This window comes from Hyperolius riggenbachi, chromosome 6, assembly GCF_040937935.1.
Source record: "Hyperolius riggenbachi isolate aHypRig1 chromosome 6, aHypRig1.pri, whole genome shotgun sequence".
NCBI classification, from domain to species: domain Eukaryota; kingdom Metazoa; phylum Chordata; class Amphibia; order Anura; family Hyperoliidae; genus Hyperolius; species Hyperolius riggenbachi.
The window spans coordinates 22,158,223-22,174,525 of NC_090651.1; the positions used below are offsets into that span (position 1 = coordinate 22,158,223).

At 44.7% G+C, this 16,303-nt stretch overlaps 1 protein-coding gene across 2 annotated transcripts in view; it reads right to left on the bottom strand.

Annotated features, from left to right (window-relative positions):
- Nucleotides 1-16,303, bottom strand: part of LRP8 (LDL receptor related protein 8) — a 308,337-nt gene that overhangs the window by 120,826 nt on the left and 171,208 nt on the right. For both annotated transcript variants that reach the window (XM_068238989.1, XM_068238988.1), the window contains one exon: nt 123-251. In XM_068238989.1, the coding sequence (XP_068095090.1) occupies nt 123-251 (129 nt within the window). The remainder of the gene's footprint in view (nt 1-122; nt 252-16,303) is intronic.

Sequence of the window (16,303 nt, forward strand, 5' to 3'; positions counted from 1 at the left end):
GGCCCCAGATGGCAATCAGATAAAATCCCTGGATCAACACCACCGTATATTACCCAGCCAAGCTTCCGCAAACAGAAAATGCATGAAAGCGCACTATAATAAACATCAGTGGCGTCACTCACCGGCGGGGCAATCCTTCTCATCCACGCCGTTCTCGCAGTCCTTCTCGCCGTCGCACTTCCAGGTTTTGGGGATGCATTTCATGCTGGAGTCTCCGCAGCTGAACTTTTCTGGAGCGCAGACCTGCTTCACTGCAAGAGAGGAGAAGCCGGGGTCACACTTTATGTAAAATCACATTAAAGAGGAACTGCAGGGAAATTAACCTAATAAATAAAATTGCTTATTGTTTACAATATCCATTTATAAATTATTTAGTCCGAGTTTGCCCATTGTAAAATATTTCCTCACCAAGATTTACTTTAGTCCTGTCAGGTGCAGCTTTGCGGAATGTTTGTTTCTTAAAAATTCCAAAGCCAGTGAAAATAATGCCTGGTCTCCCAGAATGCTCTAGGTGGAGAATTACACACAGCTAAACAGCCTAGGCTGTGACATCACCGGGAGGGCTGGGTTACATACAAAAATATATACCAGTAGTAATATATAGGAAGGGTTTCTGATGCAGAAACCAGGAAGATCACCATTAATTGGGTATCCTGAATAATTCACTGCATTCTACTGTGTGTCACTACAGGGCCTCTTTAAAGTAGACTTGAATTTAGAACTTCCTCTCTGCTCTACAAGATACACAACAGCATAATAACCCTTAAAGAAAAACATTTCTTTGTTACAGCTGATAAAAATCCTGCAATAACTCTGCAGTGCGTCTACTTCCTACTTTTATGGAAGCAGACATAGGGTTGACATCCTGTGTCTCTGCCGCGGCAGTCAGCTGACATGTGAGAGATCAAATTGCAGCTTGTGATTAGTCAGGCTAAACTCTCTAAATACATACAGGATGCATTTCTCTAGGTTTTCCGTCTGTCCTGTGCAAGAGTTCAGGTCCACTTTAATTTCCACCTCTCTTTTCAGAACTCTGGTGGAGGGAAACTAGTCTCTCACCACGTCGGAGGAACCCTTTGATGCCACTGAATTCAGCTTTCGGGTAGATCTAACGTTTGTCGCCCGGTGACTGAAGAACGCGCGGTGATTTCGCTGCACCTGCAGAGAGAGGCGGCGGAGGGTACGAGGAGCACTGGAGGGGAAACAAGAGGCCAATCAACCCCTAACTGGCTGTGTTCACAACACATCAAACTCTCCTATTATAAATATGTACTCACACAGCACAAGCCAACCCGACGCCTCTGATTATACTGCTGGCAGCCTGTGGATCTGGCGGCGTCACTGTATACTCGGGGGGGGGGTGACAGAGCCGCACGTGCGAATCCAATGAGAGCTGGGTTATTTGTTCTTGTAATGATTAGGAAAAGAAATGCAGGGAGCATATTCCAGGCGTACGCGACCTTTCCAGCACGTGTAACATATTCTGCTCATATCCTTCCAATCTCAACCCCGATAAGCCTGTTGTACACCATTCTGATTCTACAGGGTGTGTGTGTGAGAATGTGTGTGTGAGAGTGTGTGTGTGTGTGAGAGTGTGTGTGTGTGAGAGTGTGTGTGTGAGAGTGTGTGTGTGAGAGTGTGTGTGTGTGAGAGTGTGTGTGTGAGAGTGTGTGTGCGTGAGAGTGTGTGTGAGAGTGGGTGTGTGAGAGTGTGTGAGAGTGTGTGTGTGAGTGTGTGAGAGAGTGTGTGAGTGTGTGAGTGAGAGTGTGTGTGAGTGAGAGTGTGTGTGTGTGTGTGTGTGTGTGTGTGTGTGTGTGTGTGTGTGTGTGTGTGTGTGTGTGTGTGTGTGAGAGAGAGTGTGTGTGTGAGAATGTGTGTGTGTGTGAGTGTGTGTGTGAGTGTGTGTGTGAGTGTGTGTGTGAGAGTGTGTGTGAGAGTGTGTGAGAGAGTGTGTGAGTGTGTGAGTGAGAGTGTGTGTGTGTGTGTTGTGTGTGAGTGTGTGTTAGTGTGTGTGAGAGTGTGAGTGTGTGTGAGAGTGTGTGTGTGTGTGTGAGAGTGTGTGTGTGTGTGTGAGCGTGTGTGTGTGAGAGAGTGTGTGTGTGAGAGAGTGTGTGTGAGAGTGTGTGTGTGAGAGTGTGTGTGTGAGAGTGTGTGTGTGAGAGTGTGTGTGTGTGAGAGTGTGTGTGTGAGAGTGTGTGTGTGTGAGAGTGTGTGTGTGAGAGTGTGTGTGTGTGAGAGTGTGTGTGTGTGAGAGTGTGTGTGTGTGAGAGTGTGTGTGTGAGAGTGTGTGTGTGAGAGTGTGTGTGTGAGAGTGTGTGTGTGAGAGTGTGTGTGTTCGTGGGGGGGGGGGGGGGGGGGGGGTTATAGGCTTATTATTATAGTGGATAATGTTACAATTATAATCACTGACCAGAGAGCAGAGCCAGATTTCCTAACGCTTACGTGGGAGGGCGAAATCAGCGTCTAATTTGGCTGAGATGGACGAAGCGGACAGCCAGAGGTGGGTACGGACTCTGTTAATTGCCAGAAAATTACCCACTCGCTTTTAATTCCTTTATAATATCACAGATTTCTGGAAAACATAAACCCACGTTAACTCCACAAGGGATAGGAGCGATCGTGGGCATATGGCGTTTATAGCAATCACCACTACAGATGCAATTAAAATTGACAATGAAAAAAAAAAAACACTTATTGTCTCTAGCAGGTGTGAGGATAAACAGCAGAAGAATAATCGTGTAATGATTCTCTACAGATTGACGTGTTCGTAGGTTTAAGCTAAGATCTTCTGACAACGCTGACAATTTTAATTTTACACGTGGAGGTGAAACTCTTCATTGAAATAAAGGATATATGGATAAATAAAGTATTATCGATTTAAAATATACCTGATCCAAAACAAAGCTACTGATGATGGTAAGCGCAGGGGTACACATGCTGGATCCACTTACCTCTGTGTGTGGTCCATTCCTGTCCTTGTTCCCCTGAACAAACGCCTTGGAAAAATGTGACTTTTGGCTAAAGTCAAACTTTAGGAAAGGAAGAGGCGGGCTTGGCACGATGATATCGCCCTCCCATTCCCTCCCCTTCCCCTGCCTGTGTGGTACTAAAGGTAAACAGAACTTTCCTGGAGTACAATATTTTTATTTTATTATTTCACTTCAACCTCCTTAGCGTTAACCACGAGCTACACTCGGGGTGGAAAACCGCAGCTCAGAGCGGTAACCCCGAGCTACATTCGGGGTGGAAAACCGCAGCTCAGAGCGGTAACCCCGAGCTACACTCGTGGTAGCTGCCGGGAGGTCCATGCAGAGTATTGCACGCAGTGGGAGATTTCACTTACCTTCCAGGTCGATCCAGACACTGGTGGCCATTCCTCTTCACAGAAGCTCTGCATCTCCCTGGTGAGATCACCGACTGTCGTCATGACGACAGCCAGCAATCTCACTACAGGGTTACAGTAGGATAGTGTAATGGTTAAGGGCTCTGCCTCTGACACAGACAACCTGGGTTTGAATCTCGGCTCTTCCTGTTTAGTAAGTCAGGACCTATTCAGTAGGAGACCTTGGGCAAGTCTCCCTAACACCGCTACTGCATATAGAGCGCGTCCTAGTGGCTGCAGCTCTGGCCCTCTGAGTCCGCCAGGAGAAAATCGCAATATATATGTACTGTGTTTACAGCGCCACCCGGGGGACAGAGAGAGAACCGCAGCACTGAATCCCAGGGAGGTAAGTGCTGGGCTGCTCCAGGTATTATTCTGTCCTGCTTTTAGGATCTAAAAGCACAAGAAAAAAATGTACCGCTTTTAGCCCCTAAAATCAGGAAGGAATCATACTGCCAGGGAGGTTAAGGGAATTTGTAAGATTGAATTCTAACCAGCAGCCATGTAAAATCTTCATTCAGCTCAGAGGAAAAGAAATCATAGCTGATTGAACTTTATGCTAGTTACACACATCGATAGATGCAATTGATAATTTCCGACATAAAGCAGCACGGTGGTGTAGTGGTTAGCGCCATCACCTTGCAACGTTGGTTCCCCGGTTTGAATGCAAGCCAGGTCAACATCTGCAAGGAAATTCTATGTTCTTCCCGTGACTGCGTGAGTTTCCTCTGGGCACTCCGGTTTCCTCCCACATCCCAAAAACATACAGATAAGTTAATTGACTTCCCCCTAAAATTGGCTCGAGACTATGATACATGCACTACGTAATATATAGACATATGACTATGGTAGGGACTAGATTGGGAGCCCCTCTGAGGGACAGTTAGTGACAAGACTATGGCCTCAATTCACTAAGATCATGCTGGAGATAATAAAGCAAGAGAAAACTTACCTCCACACAGTAAGAGAGTTATTTCATTCCTTATGTTACCTCCTCCGTAGTTAAATTTACCTCCTCTGTAGTTAAGTTACCTCCTCTGTAGTTATCTTCACACGCAGTTAATGAACAGTCTGTCTTTAACTCTGGAGTTATTTTAAGGATTAAAGAGTTAACTTAAAGACAGAAGAGTTAACTTTAGGTTTGCCTGAGGTAAAATGTTTCCTGAATACTACATGCCTTATCACCATGGTAACAACTCTAGAAGAGTTATTAAAGACAGGAGATAAGCTTAGTGAATTGAGGCCATTGTCTCTGCTCAATGACCCAGTCTTTGGAGTATGGAAGAGCTAAAATCTATGAACTATTGACTTTATTTGATCTCTACCCTGCTCTCAGAAGCTGTTTTCTGTCAGGAAAGAGTTACATGGCTGTAATTCCTGATCAGGGTAGGTTACGCTATAGTTCGACCAGGTCCTGACTGGAGAGAAACTGACACTTGCATACCTTTATGTTAACCCTTTCAGGCAGAGAACGTAAAAAGGAACAAAGCCTAGTTATTTGTATGTTTGGCACTGTACATACACCTGTCTATCTCATTAGTTTATTTCCCCTCAGTATTCCTTTAAATTCAGTGGCTGTTCTGAGCATTATAATCTGTGAAGAAAACTCTCCATTCTTTCTGAAGAAACACCTTCGCCTGTCCTTGGATGTTTATCCTTCAGTTGAACAATTACGCAGTTACATATTTTGTCATTCAATCTCCAGACACAGTGCCGGCATTCTGCATTGATCCTCAAAGCATCGATATTCAGGAAAAAGGACTTCACCTCATGTCCAATTACCGCTCAGCCGCTCCAACCTTTGGAAGAGCTGTATGTACAGATATCTCAAAGAGGAACTCTAACCCAGGATTGAACTTCATCCCAATCAGTGGCTGATACCGCCTTTCCCATGAGAAATCTTTACCTTCTCTCGGATAGATCAGGGGGATCTGTATGGCTGATATTGTGGTGAACCCCTCCCACAGAGTGATGTCATGACCATGGTCCTGACAGTTTCCTGTCTGTGAGCCTTGGTGCATTGTGGGAAATAACGACTGTTTCCAACTACCAAGCAACTAGTATCTCCCTCTGTGCATAACTATTAAAGAAAAATCCCTTTTGGCCCTTCGCATTGTTAGGGGGTGTGGTTATAGATAATGGCAGATGTTGATGTCTAGTTTTTATCACATCTGCCAGTAGTAAAGATGATGACATGCAGGCTGATTGCTGGTCAAACAACACAAGAAAATTACATGGCGAACATCAAACTTTCCCATGACCATTTGTCCACATGGGGGGGGGGGGGGGGGGGGGGGATTGGGACACGTTACCATTTTGAGACATTTATCACATGGTGACATTCTTACTGCTGGCAGGTGACGTCACTGGAAAGAGATGCTGCTTGCTTTTTTTGGCAGTTGTAAACAGCTGTCATTTCCCACAATGCAACAAGGCTCCCACAGTGTGATGTCAGAACCATGGTTCTGACATCACTCTGTGGGAGGGGTTTCACCACAATATCAGCCATACAGAGCCCCCTGATGATCTGTTTGTGAAAAGGAATGGATTTCTCATGTAATAGGGGGTATCAGCTACTGATTGTGATGAAGTTCAATTCTTGGTCACTGTTTCTCTTTAAAGGGAACCTGAACTGAGAATTGACGAGGAGGTCACCCCTGGTGCTTCCTCAGTTTCCCCATAAACTGTGTGGCCCATCAGCTTCGCCATCCTCCCCGTGTTGGAGATTTGCCTTCCATTCAATCCTCCGGATGGAGCCGGTTGGAGCGGGGCACATGCCCTGCCACCTTCCCATCATCCTCACATTCCCTCTTCTTCCCCTCTCCACTCACTGTCTTTAAAGGAAATGTAAAATGAAAACATTTCTCCAGTTGACCTTACCTAGGGCTTCTTAGAGCTCCCTGTAGTCTTTCTGGTCTACCGCTGTCCCTCCATTCTGACAATCGCATCAGCTGTGCTCCTCCTAAAGCTGCATGCGCGGCCCCAGGCCCTGGCCTCCTCAGTCGCGCTCCTATGGCTGTTAGCGTTCTGCGCTTGCTCAGTTCGTAAAAACTGAACATGCACTGGGAGGCACGTGGCTGTGGCCAAACATGCTCAGTTGCAGGTGACTGACTGAGTCGGCCAGCTTTCCGAGGGGTACAGCGGCTGAAGGGAGCAGCACAAAATGACGGCGATGGATCAGAAGGACTACAGGGGACTAGAAGAAGCTGTAGGTAAGTTTAACTGGGGAACGGTTTTAACTTAACAAACCCTTAAAGTGGTCTGAAACTCCGACATAACATTCAATAAAATGTGCTTTCCTACTTTTTATTTGTATTACTTTTTATTACGCATACAGTTATCATATTTGCTTTTTGCACAAGTAATATTGTCCGCTTACAAATTACAAGTTTCAAAAGTGTAGTTTATCTTGCCCTGAAAGCTGGCATTGCATTTTATTCCAGCTGCTTTTTATTATATATTAACAGCTTCTAATGAGCTTTTCTGAACTGTGTGTGTGTCTGAAGCACAGAGAGCTCCTTTTCACCTGTTACACGGTGTTTACACACATTGTAACAACATTGGAATGTAAACAAAGATAATGGTATCGCCAGTTTGGATGCGGATGTGAAGCTGAATAGCAGGACAAAGTGCTTTGTTTAACCATTTCAGTGATGTTTTGCCACAACTTTTTTTCTGGGATAGTAGCTTTCAAGCTGTGAGGAATCTTTTAGAGCAAAGTAGAAATGCTGACTTTCAGACCACTTTAACCATTTCGGCCCCCCGGACGTGAAGCTCACGGCCGAGCGGCTGCTGTGCTGCGCTCCCGCGCTTTGCCGCGTAATCGCGGGCATGCCCCGTGCTGTCCCCCGGTAGCCCTGGGATCACTGAACGGGAACATGGTTCCCGATCACCGATCCCTGTCCCCCGCAGAAAAACCGAAGCGCTCACACATGCCCGGAAAATTTTTTGCATCCCCCTTGTACTTCCGCTTAGCGAGAAGTACAAGGAGGGAAAACAAAAATGAAGGTGGCCATCATGTGTTATATACACATATAACAACACTAAAAATTAACTGTTTATGTCCCACACCAAAATATTACCCAAATAAAATTTTTAATGGAAAAAAAACATTACAATAAAAAAAAAAAAGAAAAAAAAAAAGACATGGTTATCGAAGGGTCTGAACTTTTTAAATATGCATTTGAAGGGGGTTTACTACAAACATTTTTTAAATTATAAGCTTGCAAATAGTGATGGGCGCAAAACGGAAACAATGCACCTTTATTTCCAAATAAAATATTGGTGCCATACGTTGTGATAGGGACAAAATGTAAATGGTGTAATAATTGAGACAAACGGGCAAATAAAATACATAGGTTTTAATTATGGTAGCATGGATTATTTTAAAGCTATAATGGCCGAAAACTGAGAAATAATGAATTTTTTCAATTTTTTTCTTATTAATCCTGTTAAATGCATTTAAAAATAAATAATTCTTAGCAAAATGTACCACTCAAAGAAAGCCTAATTAGTGGCAGAAAAAACAAGATATATGGGAGGTGAAAATTGCTTTGATGAATAAGGTGAAAAATCCCAGCGGGCTGAAATGGTTAAAAGGGATACAAGCAGCTTTTCTTTTTCTGAAGTTTGCCCTGGTTTCTAATAGCTGTAGGAGCTGACATTTTCTGACCTCCGCCCCTTATTTATCCATGGAAGGTGTGACTGTAATCAAGTATGACTCTCTAAACTGCTTGAAGTACTGTGTCCTATTTGTGTGTCCCCTCCCCCCCATGAAAGCTTTTGTTTGCTCATTGCTACTGCTAATTACAGCAGTCCTTATCTGCCTGCTCTTTCTGCGGACAGCAGGCTGTGTAAATAAGGCAATAAATAGCCTCTAACAAACATTTAAATGTAAAAAGAAGAGGTAGAATAGATTTTTTAAGTAATGAGTTACATTGTTAGCATGCATGTTTAAAGTGCTATTGAGATGCCTCTAGAGGCTAAAAATGCTGCTCGGGTTTACTTTAAGGGAGACCGATAGAAGGAAACATCGCAGCAAACCTGTCTCTCCCTGTCTGAAAATTTTTCAAGGACGGATTACGAGGGTCGGTGGGAATGAGAAGAGGAGCAGCCTACGCACAGACACATGTGGATCCAGCATAAACAAAACTCTAAGCTTACCTTAGGTAGCTTTGTGTTGGGGCAGGTGTGCTTTAAAGGGAGCTTCAAGCGAGAGGGATATGGAGGCTGCCATATTTATTTCCTTTTAAGCAATACCAGTTGCCTGGCTTTCCTGTTGATCCTTTGCCTGTAATACTTTTAGCCATGGACCCTGAACAAGCATGCAGATCTAATGTTTCTGACAAAAATCTGACAAGGTTAACAGCATGCTTGTTTCAGATGTGTGTGATTCAGACTACTAGTGCCAGAATGCTCAGCAGGACTGCCAGGCCATTGGTATGGTTTAAAAACAAATAAACATGGCAGCCACCATAAGCAGCCATATTTAACGGGACCCAGAGTAGAGGTTAAAAAAAATGAAATCTGGACTTACCTGGGGCTTCCTCCAGCCCCTGTAGCCTGGAAGGTCTTTTGGGTTCCTCTGGTGGCTCAGTAAATCTGGCTACTTCGGTTCAATCTTTCCAAAACAAACACAGAACATTTATATCGCCCTTTTCTACTGGCGGACTCAAAGCGCCAGAGCTGCACCCACTAGGAGCGATCTATAGGCAGTAGCAGTGTTGGGGAGACTTGCCTAAGGTGCAGGCTTACTGAGCAGGCAGAGCTGAGATTCGAACCCAGGTCTCCTGTGTCAGAGGCAGAGCCCTTAACCATTACACTATCCAGCCACTACTTTCGAGTACCGCGCAAGTGCAGGACCCTTACGGCCGAGGTCACCAGATTTATGGAGCCGCCAGCGGGATCACGGAGGGGAACCAGAGGACACTGAAAGACCTTGCGGGCTACGAGGGGCAGGAGCAAGCCCCAGGTAAGTACAGATTTTCTTTTTTAACCTCTACCAAGGGTGCCTTTAAAATCCAAGTCCCAGCAGGATAGGCATGGCTACCCTTGCTTGTGTATCCTCTTTACAGAGGACATTGAGTCCTCCAACGCCCCAGTGACACAGAAGAAGATGAGACGCCTTTTTCTCTTGGGATAATTTTTACTGCCAGAATTTTTCATTTATCGTGCGCCACTCTAAAGCTCTCTCAAAGTTTGCACTTTAAGCCTGGCAGCCCAGTAGGACCTGAGCAATTCAGGACCATTATGTTCAGAATGGGGTTTCTCTGCAAGGAAGGGCTTTACGCTTTGTCAACACCATGGCCACCTCCAGTAATGAGGCGTCATGTTTCAACAGTTCCTTCATCTCCCCCTTGTTTAGTTGCCATTATTACTCGCAAATCACTCTATTTTGTTTGCTACTTGGGGTACGGCACTCTTTAGATTTAATCTCCGGAAAAAAAGACCCAGCAGGTCGCTTACAGTAAGCGGAGAACAGCTATAGTCGTCGTATTGTGAGGGTCTCCAACTCAGGTCTTATTAATAAACCCTGGAAGGAAACAAAAGTCCTTCGGAGCCAGCATTGGGTAAAGAGAGATTATTATATTTAAGTAGAAAGGTAGAAGATGGAGGGGGCGCAGGGGGCCGGGGAAGAGGGATTGGCTGAAGCCCTAAATACAGGTCTTAGCACAGCGTTGGTGCGGTGCCAGTTCTCGCTCTCGCCCGCTGCCAGGACGCACTCCGCGTGGGCCCCAGCTGGGGCGTTAATGAATATGCATGTCGCTAATTGCATCGGCTCCTACCAGAGCCTTGAATTAAGCAGCCTCTTCCTCTGGCGAGATCTGGCAGTTAATTAGTTCTATATTTGTAAAACTCCTTATATATAAAGCCCGATTAGTTTTATTCTATGAACAGGTCCCCGAAAAGGAAACTGCCGTTTGCCTCACAAATGAGAGCAACAAAGAGCTCTGTCACGTTTTGTGAGGGGGGCAATCTTCCGTCTCCACCTTCCCTCTCCGCTGCTCCCTGAGAAACTTGGCAGCCGCTACTAGAAGAATGAGATTCTCCTCACGTAGGCCGGGGAAGCCATTTTACATGGTCCAAGCTCTGTACAAAGGCTGGCCAAACAAGGATACATGGCAATAGAACATGTCCAAACATGGGCAGTCAAAGCCACAAGTCACTAGCAAATAGGTAAACATGCATAGACGAGACTGTGTGGCATTAGAATGTAACCAACCACACCCAAACAAGACCACATAACACTAGAAAGCAGGTAAACAATGGGAAATAAAAACATGGCACTGGAAAGAAGGTAAACAAGGGTAAATAAATCATGACATTAGAAAACAGCAAAGGCAAATAAAATAACATGACACTAGAAAGAAGGTAAAAAAGGCCAAATAAAACAACATGGCACTAGAAATCATGTAAACAATGCAAAACAAAACAACATGGCACTAGAAAGAAGGTACACAAGGGCAAATAAAACAACAAGGCACTAGAAAGCATGTAAACAATGGAAAACAAAACGACACTAGAAAGCTGGTACACAAGGGCGAATAAAACAAAATGACACTAGAAAAGGTAAAAATACGTAGAAAAAGGTAACTTGGCACTAGAAAATGGTGAAAAAAGGCCACATAGCACTACAACAAGGCAAAAAATAGGCAAATAAGACAACATGGCACTAGAAAACAGGTAAACAAGGGCAAATATAGCCAGTTGGTGAAGCAAGTAGCGCACGGAGCTCACCGCCGGGCATCGTAACCAGCCCCCCCCCCCCCCCCCCCCCATAGCAGCAATGTAATGCTGTGTGGGGAGCATAAGGGTAATTCAGGGCTCTGGCAGCTGTCGGACCCTGAATTACTCCCTCCCTCCCGCAACAACTCGGAGGGGGAATAGTATTGAATACCGTGGAGGAGTTTGCGGCAGCAAGGAAAGCCATCATTTGGCTCTCCCTGTGCCCAACCCACCGATGGCCGTGCAATATGTACACCCACTTGGCACAACACAAAGGCAAAAAATGGGCAAACAAAGCCAAATGATATTAGAAAACAAGCAAACATGTGCAGACGAGGCCATGTGGCATTATAAAACTGGTAACAAACATAATAATAAATCCTTATGGCACTACAGAACAGTAAACACAGGCTAACAAAACTTCATGGTACTTCATGGTGCCTGCGCCGGGACATTTGGCTGATGGTGTAATGGTTAAGGGCTCTGCCCCTGACACAGGAGACCAGGGTTCGAATCTCGGCTCTGCCTGTTCAGTAAGCCAGCACTAATTCAGTAGGAGACCTTTGGCAAGTCTCCCTTACACTGCTACTGCCTATAGAGCGCGCCCTAGTGGCTGCTGCTCTGCTCTGGCGCTTTGAGTCCGCAAGGAGAAAAGCGCAATATAAATGTTATTTGTCTTGTCTTGTCTTGACATACCGATCCCCTGGTCTCCCGCAGCGACTTAGTTTCGATCTCAGCAACTCAGCCAGTTGAAGGCCACTGCACCTGCGTGGTCTACGGTGACGTGAGCGTGATTGAGGGTGCGTGGCCAGGGCCACATAGGCGCAGTAGCCATCGACTGGCTGAGTCGCAAAAATCGAAACTGAGTTGCTGCAAGGGACTGGATGATCGGTATGTCCCGGCGCAGGAACAGGGTGACTGCAGGGGCTAGTAGAAGCCACAGGTAACAAACTTTTTTTAAAATTCAATTTAGGTTCTCTATAAAGAGAAACCGTAACCAAGAATTGAACTTCATCCCTATCAGTAGCTGATACCCCCTTTTCCCATGAGAAATCTATTCCTTTTCACAAACGGATCATCAGGGGGCGCTGTATGACTGATATTGTGGTGAAACCCCTCCCACAAAGAAATTCTGAGGACCGCGGTCCTGGCAGTTTCCTGTCTGTGAACCTCGTTGCATTGTGGGAAATAGCTGTTTACAGCTGTTTCTAACTGCCAAAAAAGCAAGCAGCATCTCCTTCCACTGACACTACCTGCCAGCAGTAAGAATGTCACCATGTGATTAATGTCAGAATGTAAATCAGGGAGAGGAAAGATTTTACAACAGGCAAACACTGACTAAATCATTTATACATAATAATTTTAAAATTGAAACACTTTTTTATTACATTATTTTCACTGGAGTTCCTCTTTAAAGAGGAACTTTAACCCAGGATATAACTTCATCACAATCAGTAACTGATTACCCCTTTCCCACGAGAAAGTGTGTCAGGGGCGTTTGTATGGCTGATATTATAGTGAAACCCCTCACCCAGTGTGATGTCATGAGCATGGCCCTGACCGTTTACTGTCTGTGCACCTTGATGCATTGTGGGAAATAACGACTGTTTCAAACTGCCAAGCAAGCAGTATCTACCTCTGCGTATTATATACATATCCCCCATGAGGAGATGGGCTAGTCCAAAACGTGTCAGATTTCTACTACCTACTGTAAGTGAAAGCAACATAGGAGAAAAAGTAATCTGTGGCTCCTTTTTCTGCGGAATGTGATGATTTTCATGGTAGTGGTAATAATAATATCAGGGAGAGATTGATGGTAAATACGTCAGTGCGCAGCAGGCATTGGTAGACAGACATTCCGTCTCTTCCAGCCATCGGGGTTAAACGCCGCAGCCTGGAGCCGACTCCATTAATGCTAATGCGGAACGTGCAGGAACCAGCACCCCGCCATGTTTATATGACATCTTTACAAGGCTGTTCATACGGCGTGTAATAGGAAACAAAGGCGGAGGGTTTATATTCAGGGCAGTAGGCCGCTCTACACGGATATAATTAACAGTCACACCATTGTACATGATGATATATCGCCACACATTTACATACACACATGTCAACGCCGCCAGGGCTCAGCAGAGAGGCGGAAACAATTGTGTCCCAATTTAAAGAGGCCCTGTCGTGACATAAGAGTAGAATGCAGTAAATGATTCAGGATGCCCACTTTTATGTTAAAAGAACCACTCTATCAAATAAAGTAAGTTAACAACAGAACCGACAGGTTTTGGACTAGTCCATCTTCTCATGAGGGATTCTCGTGGTTTTCTAAAGTATTTCCAGAATGGCAGAGCCTCAGTCTGAGGGCTTGTTCACACAGCGCTTTTGGATTTTTCTTAGTACTGGTGATTTTTAAAAGTACTTGAAAAGCGCTCCTATGTGAGTGTTCTCACATGAGCTTTTTTTCCAATCGCAAACGCGGTTCCTGCACCACTTCCTCAGGGTTTGCGCTTCAATGCAAGGTACGGGGGAAATCGCTATGCGACTGGAAAAGCGATTTTGTGAGAGCTTTTTTTACAAAATACTATTAAAAAGATTCAGTTCCAGGTCAAACAGTTCCCTTCCTGATTACCTTGAAGAAAAAAAATGGTAATTGCCACACAAAAGCTAATTGCTCTAAAATCACAGTTAAAATGCTTTTCGGTTGAGTGGTTCTTTACATTTCCTGGGTTTCAGCACCAGAAACACTTCCTATAGCTATATATTGCAGTTTATTGGTATAAATGGCAATCTGGGAGACAAGCTATATTTTCTCCTGGCTTTAGAACACTCAGTAAACAAACATTCCATAGAGATCACCTGCCAGTACTAAAGAAGTTGCCGCCTGTGATAAACTTCTAAAAGTAAGTCTGGGCAAGCTGAACTTCAATGGGCAAACACTGGCTAAAGAATTTATAAATGAATATTGTAAAAAATAAGCAATTTTATTAATGATGCTATTTTGGCTACACTTCCCTCTTTAAAGAGAGCCCAAGGTGAGCTCAATAAATTAATAAAAAATAAAAAAAAAAGTAGGCTACCTGATCCGGGGGGCTGAGCGGATCAGGTAGCTGCAAAAATCGCGGCTCCTGCGGGCCGCACTGGCCCACTTTCGTGACCTATAGGTCACGACGCTGGGATGAGAGACTAATTTTCTCATCCAACGTGCAGGGAGGCGGGGGAGCGGCAGGGGGCGTGGCCAGGGAGAGAGAGCTGCCCAATGGCAGCTCTGGAAAGCCTGCAGGAATGCCCCCGGTGGGCGTTTTGAACAGGGAATCCCTCTCCCACATATTACCTCCGCGATAGCGACATATATTGTTGCTAATCTCGGGGGGCTACAGCGCAGTGGTGGAGGGGCAGAAAGCGGCGGTGGGGGACACAGAGGCTTGTCATTAGGCAGAGAGCACGTCTCCGAGTCCTATCTGCCCACCTCGGGTTCCCTTTAAACTGGTTCTTCCGTAATTTCCACCAGTTTTAAAGGTAACCTAAACTGAGAAGGATATGGATTTTTCCTTTTAAAATAATACCAGTTGCCCGACTCTCCTGCTGATCCTGTGTCTCTAATACTTTTAGCCACAGCCCCTCAACAAGCATGCAGATCAGGTGCTCTGACTGAAGTCAGACTGGATTAGCTGCATGCTTATTTCAGGTGTGTGATTCACCCACTAGATCAGCAGGACTGCCAAGCAACTGGCATTGTTTAAAAGGAAACGTCCATATCCCTCTCAGTTAAGGTTCCCTTTAACTCTGCCAAGGGTTCTCCCTCTGGTCACTAAGTGAGGGCTGCTGTCCGTAGTTAAAATGAACCTGAAGTGAGAGGGATATGGAGGCTGACATTTATTTAAATACCAGTTGACTGACATCATGCTGATCCTCTGCCTCTAATACTCTAAAGCTGGCCACATACCATACAATGTTTAAAATATCTTTTCAATTCAATTGCAATCAATTTTTCTGACTGATTGTAACATTTCAAAAATATGACCAATGTACCACAAACGTGTGGTCAATTTGTACCTAGTTATGAAAAAATAATGGCAAGCTCTGAGAAAATGGCATTGAAGAATACATAAGAAAACTGACAATCTACCCTACACCATTCAATTTTCATAAAAATTGATCAGAAAAATCCAGCACTCCCAATAGACTTATCAAACAAAAATGGGAAATCCGATCAGATTTCTTGCTCGCATTGAAAAAAAACAATCGTTTTTATCGAATTGCCGTAAAATCGGATCATTTTATTGTATCGTTTCTGGCCACCTTTAGTGCCATAGTCCTTGGTAGATGGATCGGGGAGCGCTCAGCGGCATGACCCGACGAACAAGCGTTTCCAGATCCATCTTCCTACTCGCAGGAACACACGATCTCACTTCAGGTGTCCTTTAAAGTGGAGTGCAATCATAAAAATTTCAACAGCAACTGGTCTGAGTGTATTAAGTGATAAAGATGCTAATCCTGCATACAAAACTTTTTCTGCTGTTATGGCTTGAAGCACTGGCCTTTTAGTAGCCATTGCCAAACAGTTGCATGCTGGGGTTCTTTTTATCAGGGCTGTGGAGTCGGTCCAAAAATCCACCGACTATGACTCCGACTCCTCAGTTTAGGATTCCACCGACTCCGACTCCTCGACTCCGACTCCTCTAATTTGCATATTACAATTTTGTTGATTAAAAGTATGTAACATGAAATTCGTCTCTTAACTGCCAACGCTTAGGAATTTTACAAGACAACTGAAGTGAGAAGGATATGTAGACTACTATATTTATTCCCTTTAGACTAAAACTAGTCCTTGGTAAGAGTACTTGTAAAAGGTACAAACCGGAACAAAGAACATCTATCAGGCCCTAGGCAATGTAAGTGTGGGTACATGTATGAATGATGTGCAGGTACTCTGCAGGGGAATGAGGAGATTCTTCCTCTATTACACATTCTTCATGCACAATCTGAACAAGGTTTATGGGTGACAGACAACACCTCTGTGTTCAATGTGCACAACATTCTCAGTGTATTCCCTGCAGCTTTGTGGAGAGTGCATATGTAGAGTATAGTACTACTGTGTAACAAAGTAAACTTGAGACAGATGAAATTAAAGTTTTATACATACTTCCTCCAGCCGCCTCAGGATAATCAGTCCCTCGTTGTCCTCCTCCACCACCTGGATCT